This window comes from Mobula birostris, chromosome 5 (genome assembly GCF_030028105.1).
Source record: "Mobula birostris isolate sMobBir1 chromosome 5, sMobBir1.hap1, whole genome shotgun sequence".
NCBI classification, from domain to species: domain Eukaryota; kingdom Metazoa; phylum Chordata; class Chondrichthyes; order Myliobatiformes; family Myliobatidae; genus Mobula; species Mobula birostris.
Window position 1 is genome coordinate 180314873 of NC_092374.1, and position 11703 is coordinate 180326575.

Here is an 11703-nt window from a genome sequence, read left to right on the forward strand (position 1 = left end):
CCCACCCCTTTCCCTTGACAATCCTTCCCCCCTTTCTGTAACGTTGCTCCCTGGAACTCTGCGTTCCCTTTCCTATAGTCTGGTTCCCTGAAAGCCCCTGTTCCCTTTTCCATCATTTGGATCCCTGGAAACTCTTGTATCCTTTTCTATAGTGTGATTCCCAAGAAATCTTTGTTCCATTCCCATAATGCATTCCGCCGAAAACTCTGTCCCATTCCCATAACATGGTTCCCTGAAATCCTTGTCTCCTTCCTTTTGGTGTGGTTGCCTGGGAACTCCTTCCCCCTTCCCATAGTGTGCTTCCCTGAAAAACCACTGTTCCCTTTCCATACAGTAATTTACTGGAAACCCCTCCCTCCTTTCCAATAGTATGATTCCCTGGAATCACCTTCCCCTTCCCATAGTGCAGTTCCCTGGAAACCTCAGGGTCGGGGGCCGCCACCCCATCCGTAACACCCCGAGGGTGCTGATCCCCCTTCTGACCTCTGTTCCTGCCCCGCCAGGTGGGGAATGAGGTAGTCGGGACCACGTGGGAGACAGTGCGGATCCGCTCGATCAAGATTGGTAGGCTGGAGAAGATCGTGCAGCACCTGCTGGAAGCTTTTGACTGTGGTGACTCCTCCTATCTCTCTGTCTTCCTCGCCACATACCGCACCTTCACCAGCACCCAGGAGGTCCTCCGGATTCTGCTGGACAGGTAGGCACTCCCCTCGGGATTCTGCTGGGACACGGATACCCTAGTCCCTTTCTGCAGCCAAAGGCATTGCTGCTCTGGTGCTGGGGGTGGGAGTGGGGGGGATTTGTTGATTTTTGCACTGCAGGACCCCCATAGCAAGGGGCGTGTAGACATGCAGATGATCCATCAGGACTGGGCTGTGATTCTTTCTCTTCTGTGGTCTTGTACAAAATAACTCCATGGGTCTGTGATGAGATTGAGTGTACCTGTTCTAGAAAACTTCATTTATTGAGTTGCAAAGTACTACAGCATGGAAACAGGCCCTTCAGCCCATCTAGCCTGTGCCAACCTGGTCTTTCTGACACTTTCCCCATGTCCATCACACACCTCGCAGCCAGAAGAGAAGCCGGTGGCTATATGAGGCTAGAACGCAAGCTCAGCAATTGTTTGTGAAAACTACTGACAGAGTGCGGGGACCAAAGGAAATCAGAGCAGAGGCCACCTGGCCTGTCGACCCCGTCCCACTATTGAATATCATCCAGGCTGATCGGCCCTGGGGCTCAGCCCCTGTTCCCTGTGACTCTCCATTCCTCGACCTTTCAGATCTTTATCTTAAATGTATCTGAGCATCTGGCCTCCACCACGAATCCCATAGGTTCTCCAGCTCCTGAGAGAAGGAGGAGCAGAATCTTGTCATTTATTGCTAGCTGAACAGCCACACAAGGAACACACAATGCGGAGTACTGTTTAAGGTATTCATATCATTAGTTAAGTCTGTGCCAGCAGTGTAATGGCATCCGCACCCGGACTTCGGAACACGTGGTCCCGGGTTCGAACCTGGCCGGCTGCTTGCACGCTGTCCACCCGTGCTGGGTCGAGTGTCGAGCTAGCAACTCGACCTCGTAGAACAGGCAAATGCTAAAGAAATGGCAGGGTTGCTGAGAGGAACAACAATCCTTAGTTAAAAAAGGATGTTAATCTATTGGGAGCAATTCCGAGGAACTTTACTAGATTGCTACCTGATGATGATGATTGGTAATTGCAGATTAAAAAACTGAAGCTTGTACCTCCCAGTCTGGGTCTTTAATGTAGATCAAGAAAAGCAGTGGTTCCAATGGTGTCTGCTGGACGTTCTGTGCCGACTGCTGCCTGACGGACTTGTGATCAAAACTATTTGCGTAGAAGAACTCTTCCATAGGAGGCAGGTTGTGTAGCAATGCTCCCTTCTGCATTCCCTTCCACTCACTGGACCCAGCTTCCCGTGTTCCCTACTGAACTAGAAATGTGTAAAATCCTTTAACAAAGTAATGGTGAGACTTTCACCTCTCACCTCTCAGTTCCCACACTCCGCTCCCTCATTTACCTATCACTTGTTCTCACCCGGCTCCATCCATCACCTGGCAGGTCCCACTCCTCCTTTTCCCTCACACCTCTTGAAAGGGGGGCTATATCCTCTCTGCTCAGTCAAGGTTGAGATTATTGTCATCTGCACAAGTGCATCTACTGGTGCAATGAAAAACTTACTTGCAGCAGCATCACAGGCTCTTTGTTCGAGGTGAGCAGCATTCACAAGAAAAACAACTTAAATATCGTTTTTACAGGAAAGAGCACTATTGATGCCAACAAAATCCACCTTTGTGCAAAGTGATCAAAGTAGTCATAATATTGGTAAACTGTTGTTATTAGTGCTGTGCCAGATGGTTCAAGAATCAAATAGTTCAGAATGGTTTAATACGCCGTGAAATTTGTTGTTTTGCGGCAGCAGCACATTGCAATGCGTAATAATAAAAGCTATGTTACGATGCAAAGTATATATATAAAAATGCAAAAAGTGAGGGGAGAAGGTACTGAGAAAGAGTTCATGGGCTCACTGTCCATGGCTGAAATAGCTGTTTGAAAGGTCTCGTCCTGAAACGTCGACTGGCCATTCCCCTCCACAGATGCTACCTGAGCCGCTGAGTGCCTCTAGCAGTTTGCCTGTTGCTCCAGATTCCAGCGTCTGCACTCTTTTCAGAAACAAGAGAAAATCTGCAGATGCTGAAAATCCAGGCAACGCACACAAAATGCTGGAGGAACTCAGCAGGCCAGGCAGCATCTATGGAAAAGAGTACAGTTGACGTTTTGGGCCGAGACCATTCATCAGGGCTGCAGTCTCGTGGTGTCTGCTTGGTACTAACAAGATTTTGGAAGTGTGACGAAAAACCAAGTTATCAGAAGATTGATGCAAATGAGAGAGATAAGTGAGACAATGGAGAAACATTCCAAATGTTAATGAGAGAGGAGAGAGAGATAACGGAAAGAGACACCAGTCCGAATATTGACAGACCAATTGCTTTGAACCTGAACTGTTTGAAGTTTGATGGACAGGCGATACCCCAGCAGGGGGATAAAAGGAACAGCTTCGCTAAGGCACGACACACATCACGAGATAATGAGACCCTGGAAGAGCGGTGTGCTCCCACAAGTTGGTGGGAGTTTGGAGGTCTGGTCGCAGGAACTGACCATAGACGCACAGGGTGAAAAGGTACGATCGGCGGGAACCTGGTGTGTGTGTCCGCCCTTGCCTGGGTGCCGGGTTCACTGCGGAAGAACGGTCGTATCCGGAGTGGAGGGGTCACAGTCGGTGACCACAGAAGACATTAAAAGGGTTCACCCGAAAGCTAACTGCGAAGAACAAAGGTCTGTCTGAATCAGATTTGCATATTCTCTCTCTCTCTCTCTCTCTCTCTCTCCAATGGCACAACCACGATTACTGTGAACTGTACTAAGCTGAACTGAACTCTGCGTCACTTGAGACTGATCATTTTATCCCTAGACTGTGATAGAGCTTGACTGATTCCTATTATCCTAGTTCTGTGTACATGTGTGTTTTATCATTGCTAACCTGTTGCATTTATATCCTTACGATTAGAATACTGTGTTGCTCATTTCTTTAATAAAACTTTATTAGTTTCTGTTAACCAGACTCCAACTAAGTGGTCCATTTCTGCTGATTTGGCAACCCATTTACGGGGTATGTAACAGGAGAAAAAGGGATGAGGTCCTGCAATATGAATCTAGAGAGATTGGTCGTACGTTGAAGGAAGGGACCTCAAAGGTGGTAATCCTCATTGCCATGTGTTAGTGAGAATGGGAGTGGTGAGTGGGGTTAGTCAGGTGAAAGTGTGGTCACTTCTCTTCTGTGTCTCTTTCTGAATTAAGAATGTATTGGAGTCCAAATAAAACAATATCTGATAGTCTGAAAGATCAGTCCGGACCCCCAAGGTCTGGAGTTAGTCTGATTCATGGGGTTTTGATATGCCTGGAATGGGCTGGTTGTGTGAAAGGTCTCTGCATTTGTGTCTCTACAGGCTGGAACACTTAAAGGCAGAAGCAGTGTACGGTTCGGACTGCTGCTCAATGAAGGGCTGGGACCACTGCAGAATGTAAGTCCCTCCATTGTTTTTTTCTCTCCTACTTCTGTCATCAAAGGTTGTTGTATCAACCCATTGTACCAATCTCTGTACACACTGGAGACTTACAGCCAATAGGATTAAAGCTGGATGGGTGACTGTGGTTGTGTAAACCTATTGCACCAATCTCTGTACACACGGAGCCCAACGACCAATGGGATTAAAGCTGGATGGGTGATTATGGTTGTATAAACCTATTGCACCAATCTCTGTACACACGGAGCCCTACGACCAATGGGATTAAAGCTGGAGGGGTGACCGTGGTTGTATAAACCTATTGCACCAATCTCTGTTCACACTGGAGACTTGCAGCCGATGGGATTAAAGTGGGAGGGGTGACCATGGCTGCTTGCATTGGGGCTGTGAGATGTCTCGATCGCGAGGTGTTATGAGGGCTATGGATAGGATAAATACACGTGTGCGATGTTGGCACTGGAATGTGTGGCAACACTTGTGGTTACCCCCAGCACATCCTTAAACTGTGTTGCTTGTTAACACAAAAGACACATTTTGCTGTATGTTTTGACGGACTTGTTAAAAAGAAATGGATCTGAACCTGACTTCAAAGGTTTGTTCCCCTGAGGTCAGTTGTGACTAGAGTCATTCAGTTCTGAAACGGGCCCAACTCATCCATGTGGAGCTCTGATTATGCTGCATTCAGCTCTGGTCCCCGTTATAGGAGAGGGTGCAGAAAAGGTTTATCAGGATGTTGTCTGGATTACAGGGCAGGAGTTGTGAGGAGAGGTTGGATAAACTATTGTTGTTTTCTCTGGAGTGTCAGAGGCTGGGGGATGATGTTATGGAAGTTTACAGAATTATGAGAGGCACAGGTAGGGTGGAGAGACAGACAATTTCCCCAGGGTAGAAGTGTCTAATACTGAAGGACATGCATTTGAGGTGAGAGGGGGAAGTTTAAAGGTGGTGTGTGGGGCAAGTTTTTATGTAGAGAGTGGTGGGTGTCTGGGATGAACTGCCAGAGCTGGTAGTGCAGGTGAATAAGACAGAAGTAGTCAAAAGGCTCCAGGAAAGGCAACTGAATATGCAGAGGGTGGAGGAATATGAACCAGGCGAAGGCAAAAGGGATTAATTTAGTTAGGCATTTAATTACTTGTTTAATTAGCTTGCACAACGTTGTGGGCCGAAGGTCCTCTTCCTGTGCTGTACTGTTCTGTCCATCTGTCTACCTGCCCATTCATCCATCCCTGTCCCATTTGAGTGCACATGCTCCATACTTGTCCAAATCCCTTGTACATCCTTGGAACTATCCTCTCCAGCACAATCACGTCCGCACTGAGGACTGAAGAGGAATTAAAACGAAAATCCACAAGGCGCTGGGGTAGTGACTGGTTCCCGGTGTGCTGGGCTGAATGGTGCCCATCCACCTTTGCCGGAGCTGGTGAGTGGTCTCATTGTAGGAAATGAACCCAGGGCCCATTGCTGTCTCGTTTGGAAGGGAGTCTTCCCGACCACTGCTTGTTCTTGCAAACTTGTTAAAGTTGACTGTTGTTCAGGAAAACTTTCCCAAGTGGGTGTTCTTACTGTGAGTTCCCCAGAAAAGGGGTTGCACGTCAACACCACTGGGAAGATCAGGAACAAGCCCTTCAGCCTACAACGTGTGTGCTGAACACTGCCTGATTAAACTAAATCTCTTCTGCCTACAGCTGATCCAGACCCATCCATTCCCTGCATATCCATCAGACTCTTAAACACCTCTGTTATATCTGTTTCCATCACCACCCCCGTAAATATGTTTCAGGTGTAAAAATCTTGTCTTCTTTAAGCACTCTCCTCTCAACTTGAACGCATGTCCTCTGGTAGCTGGTATTTTTAGCCTGGGAAACATATTCTCACTGTATATCCTCTCTACTTCACTCATGATTTTATAAACTTTAATTCAGTGGACTGGACAATATTCAGGGATTCAGAACCTGTGTGGGTGTGTCTATGCCTTTGAGAACTTTCCAGACCAAAAGCAGTGGATGAACCAGGAGATTCGTAATCTGCTGAGGGCTAGATCTGTGGCATTTAGATCCAGAACTATATAAGAGGTCAGGTATGACCTATGGAAGGCTATTTTAAGAGTGAAAAAACAACTCTGTTTGAAGTTACAGATGGAATTGGGTGCACGTCAGCTCTGACAGGGTTTGCAGGCCTCCTACAACGCGAAACCTGACATCACGATGGCTGTGATGGTTTTCTTGCAGAAGAACTCGGTGTCTTTCATGCTCACTTTGAAAGGGAGAATAAAAGTACATCTGTACAAATCCCTGCAGCATCTGGTGACTCTGTGACCTCTGTCTCAAAGGCTGATATCAGAACATCTTTCACGAGGGTGAGCTCTCACTAGGTGTCAGGCTTTGATGATGTACCTGGTAGGGCACTGACAATCTGTGCCATCTACCTGGTGGGAGTGTTCAAGGACATCTTCAGTCTCTCACTGCTCAGTCAGAGGTTCCCACCGGATTCAAAAGAGCGAGAATCATACCAGTGCCCAAGAAGAGCAGGGTGAGCTGCCTCAACGACAATCGCCCAGTTGCAATCACACTTACCGTGATGAAATGCTTTGAGGGGTTGTTTGTGGCCAGAATCAACTCCTGCCTAAGCAACGATCTGGAGTTTGCCCAGGTCTGCCAGAGATGGAATCTTGCTGGCTCTCCATTCAGCCTTGAATCGTTTGGACAACAGCAGTACCTGTTGTTTATTGATTACAGCTCAATCATACCCTCAGTTCTAATCAACAAAACCTGACCCACTGTTATTCTCTCTACAACTGAATCCTCACCAGGAGACCACAGTCTGTGCAGATTGAAAATAACTTCTCCTCCCCACTGGCAGCCAAAACTGATGCACTTCGAGGATGCTTGCTTAGCCCACTGCTTTAGTGTCTGTACAGTCACGACTGCAGGGCCAGGCACAGCTCAAATGCCTTCTATAAATTTGCACGTGGCACAACATTTGTTGGCAGAATAGCTGATGGTGATGAGGAGGCGTACTGGAGTGAGATAGATCAGCTGGTAGAGTGGTGTTGCAATAGCAACCTGGCACTCAACATCAGGAAGACCGAGGAATTGATGCTGGACTTCAGGAAGGGAAAGTTGAGGGTAAACAAACCTGTCCTCATTGAGGGATCGGAAGTGGAAAGGACTCCTGGGGGTCAACGTCTCAGAAGATCTATCCTGGGCCCAACATACAGATGCCGTTACAAAGAAGGTACGACTGTGGCTATTTTTCATTGGTTTGAGGAGAATTTGTATGTCACCAAAGAATCTCACAAATTTCTACTGATGTACTGTGGAGAGCATTGTAACTGTCTGCATCATTATCTGGCAGGAGGGGGCCACTGCACAGGATTGGAAAAGACTGCAGAAAGTTGTAAAGTCAGACAGTTCCATCATGGGTGCTAGCCTCCCCAGCTTTGAGGATGCATTCAAAAGGCAATGCCTCAGAAAGACAGCATCCATCCATCACCCAGGACATGCCTTCTTCTCATTGCTACCGTCAAGAAACAGGCACAGGAGCCTGAAGAGACACACTTAATGTTTCACAAACAGCTCCTTCCCTTTCTCCATCAGATTTCTGAATGGACAATGAACTCACGAACACTAACTCACTTTTTTTTCTCTTTTTGCAGTACTTAGTTAATTCAATTTTTTTGTATCAGTCAGTCAGTGGATGCCATCCCAAATCCAGGGTTGGCAGCTACGCACCCCCATCTTTTTCGATTTTGTGACAGCACCGAGTACAGCCTCTCCTCCAGTTTGTTCTCGCTGGCCGCCCTGGCACCGCCCCACCGAACTTGAGCCCGAGGCCATGTTGGCCTCCAGCCATGGCCACTTCTTTGAGCTCAGCCCTTCCTTAGGCAGAGGCCTTGGGCAGGTCCAGGCACACGGTGCAGTGCCCAAGTTCATCAGTCTCTTCTAACTAGGTGCATAGCATACGGTTCGCAGATACGTGGTGAGACTTTTAATCTCTTCCACGGAAGATGTCGGTTGGCTCACAAGGAGCTCATCCGCCCTTTGTCAGGTCTTGTTTTTTTTAGTCCTGCTGGGTGTCCTCACACCCGCCTCACCAGACTAGTCCAGTGGGGGAGCCGGCCCAAGTTGCCGACCACTCGACTACGGACCCCGGCCGAGCGCCGGGCGCTCCCCACCGAATCTGTCTGAGTATCTGGCGCCCGACTGAAAACCATGGCTTTTTTTGTATACAGTATAGTTATTGTAATTTAGAGTTTTAAAGTTTTGTAATGCAGTGTACTGCTACTGCAAAACAACAAATTTCACGACATAGCCGGTGATAGCAAATCTTATTGTGATTCAGAATTCCCCTCAGCCTCCGACCCTCCACAGAAAACAACCCAACCTTGCCCAGCCTCTCCTTCTCACTCATGCCTCTAATCCAGGCAGCATCCTGGTAAACCTCTTCTGTGCTCTTCACAAAACCTCTAAATCCTTCTTGTAATGGGCAACCAGAACGCTTACCTTTCCTTGACATTAGACCTCCCCAAGAGTAACATCCCGCCCTTTCAACTAAGTTTTTCTCTAAACATGCTGCACTCCCTTTAAACTGACTGGGACTCCAGTTCCAGATTATTGGAGTTTCGTTGTATTTCATCCACCCCTAAACTTGCCCCAGATTCTACCTCTCACGTACATATTAGGGGCAATTCACAGTGGCCATTTATCCCACCAACCAGCATGTCTTTAGAATGTGGGAGGAAACTGGAGCACCTGGGGAAACCCACAAGGCCGCAGGGAGAACGTGCAAACTCCACAAAGCCAGTGGCAGAGGTCGGTATCAAACCTGGTTTTTCTGTCGCTGTGCAGCAGTGGTTCTAACCACAGCACCACTCGGTAATCGCTTCTTTACATAGCAGCTTTTTCGAATTTTATCTTGATATGCCACATCCAATGGACTGGTGCAGAGCCAACAACCTGTCTCTGAACGTAAACAAAACAAAAGAGATGGTTGTTGACTTCAGGAGGACACGGAGCGACCACTCTCCGCTGAACATCGACGACTCCTCCGTAGAGATCGTTAAGAGCACCAAATTTCTTGGTGTTCACCTGGTGGAGAATCTCACCTGGTCCCTCAACACCAGCTCCATAGCAAAGAAAGCCCAGCAGCGTCTCTACTTTCTGCGAAGGCTGAGAAAAGTCCATCTCCCACCCACCCCCCCATCCTCACCACATTCTACAGAGGTTGTATTGAGAGTATCTTGAGCAGCTGCATCACTGCCTGGTTCGGAAATTGCACCATCTCGGATCGCAAGACCTTGCAACGGATAGTAAGGTCAGCTGAGAAGATCATCGGGGTCTCTCTTCCCGCCATCACAGACATTTACACCACACGCTGCATCTGTAAAGCAAACAGTATTATGAAGGACCCCCCGCACCCCTCATACAAACTCTTCTCCCTCCTGCCATCTGGCAAAAGGCACCGAAGCATTCGGGGTCTCACGACCAGACTATGTAACAGTTTCTCCCCCCAAGCCATCAGACTCCTCAATACCCAGAGCCTGGCTTGACACCAACTTACTGCCCTCCACTGTGCCTACTGTCTTGTTTATTATTTATTATTATTTATTGCAGTGCCTGCACTGCTTTGTGCACTTTATGCAGTCCTGGATAGGTCTGTAGTCTAGTGTAGTTTTTGTGTTTTTTCTTACGTAGTTCAGTGTCGTGTTTGTATTGTTTCATGTAGCACCATGGTCCTGGAAAACATTGTCTCATTTTCACTATGTTCTTTACCAGCAGTTATGGTTGAAACAACAATAAAAAGTGAACTTGACTTATCTACCCTGCTTGTTGCATCCCCTTCCCCACTTCTAGTCCTTGCCCATTGCTCAGTGTGAGGTGTCAACCATCCATGAGATATTTCCTAACTCTCCTGTGTCCTGTTTCAGTGTTGCTGCCTCCATCTTTTCCACCTGGCTGGAGCAGTATTCCGAAGACTTCCAGAGCCTGGATAATGCTTGTCTGAAGCGCCTTGTGCATTACATAAAGAAGGAGTCCAGGGGCACGGAACTGGAGCGCCGAGCCGAAGGGATCCTAGTGCAAAACGAGAAGCGATCCAGCAGTGATGGTCAAACACTACAGAACAGTACGTTCTTCCTTCCCGCCGGCATGTGCTTCGTTTCGCTGAGCCCTGTGATCTCTGGGGTGGGTGGGGGATGGGGTGAAGGTGAATGGGGAAATTTACCCTCAAGCCCAGACTGGTATCCCATCCACTGATAAAATCAGTTCAAACGAGGTTCCAGCGCATCGTGACTGTGGTAGGTCCTCAATCCTAATGATGGAATCACCCTGATGGCTGATGGTGATTAGTTTATGATTGTTATATACAGTGAGAAGCTTTATTTGGTGTGCCAGACAGACAGATCATTCCATACATAAATACCCTGAGGTGGAACAAAAGGAAAACCAGTACAAAATGCAAAACACAGCAGTAGAGTTCCAGAGAAAGTGCAGTTCAGATAGACAATAAGGTGCAAGAGCCACGAGGAGGTGGACTGAGAGATCAGGAATTCTTTATTGTAAAGGAGATCCATTCAAGTATTTTATAATAATGGGGTAGAAGCTGCCCTTGAACTTGGTGGTGTGTGTCCTCAGGCTTTTTTTTTTTAATCTTATGACCAACAGTGTAGTTGATAAGCAAGAGATGCTGGAAATCAAAGTCATATACAGGATGATGAAGGAGCTCAGCAGGCCAGGCAGCATCTATGGAAAGTTTTATTGATAATTGGTTTGTTGTTGTCACACGTACCAAGATACAATGGAAAAAGTTATGTGGCACCTGGATAGATCATCCCATGCGGAAGTACATCAAGGTAGTGAAGAGAAAGCAGAATGTGGAATATCGTGTTGTAGCTACGAGGAGGTAGTTTGAGAGATCAAGTGTTCAACCTTAGGGAATGTGAAGGTCGTTCAATAGTGTGATAACAGTGGGGCAGAAGCTGCCCTTCAGCCTGTTCTCAAGTGCCTGATGGGAGGAGGAAGAAGAGAGATTATCTGTGTTAGAAGAGTTCTTGGATTATATTGACTACTTTCCAAAGGCAATGGGGACGGTCAGCAATGGAGAGGAGGTGAGAGGGGATTGGTGCCAAAAGGCATTGTAACAACATAAGAGAAAGCACATAGAATATAGGCCATTCAGCCCTTCAAACATAGAAACATAGAAAATAGGTGCAGGAGTAGGCCATTCGGCCCTTTGAGCCTGCACCGCCATTTATTATGATCATGGCTGATCATCCAACTCAGAACCCTGTACCAGCCTTCCCTCCATACCCCCTGATCCCCGTAGCCATAAGGGCCATATCTAACTCCCTCTTAAATATAGCCAATGAACTGGCCTCAACTGTTTCCTGTGGCAGTGAATTCCACAGATTCACCACTCTCTGTGTGAAGAAGTTTTTCCCAATCTCAGTCCTAAAAGGCTTCCCCTCTATCCTCAAACTGTGACCCCTCGTTCTGGACTTCCCCAACATCGGGAACAATCCCCCTGCATCTAGCCTGTCCAATCCCTTTAGGATTTTATACGTTTCAATCAGATCCCCCCTCAATCTTCTAAATTCCAACG

General features: G+C 47.4%; 1 protein-coding gene across 4 annotated transcripts in view; it reads left to right on the forward strand.

Annotated features, from left to right (window-relative positions):
- LOC140198095 (ral guanine nucleotide dissociation stimulator-like) overlaps positions 1-11703 on the forward strand; it is a 132726-nt gene that overhangs the window by 74007 nt on the left and 47016 nt on the right. For all 4 annotated transcript variants that reach the window (XM_072258991.1, XM_072258992.1, XM_072258993.1 and 1 more), the window contains exons 3-5: positions 504-697; positions 4027-4101; positions 10031-10227. In XM_072258991.1, coding sequence (XP_072115092.1) covers positions 504-697; positions 4027-4101; positions 10031-10227 — 466 coding nt within the window. The remainder of the gene's footprint in view (positions 1-503; positions 698-4026; positions 4102-10030; positions 10228-11703) is intronic.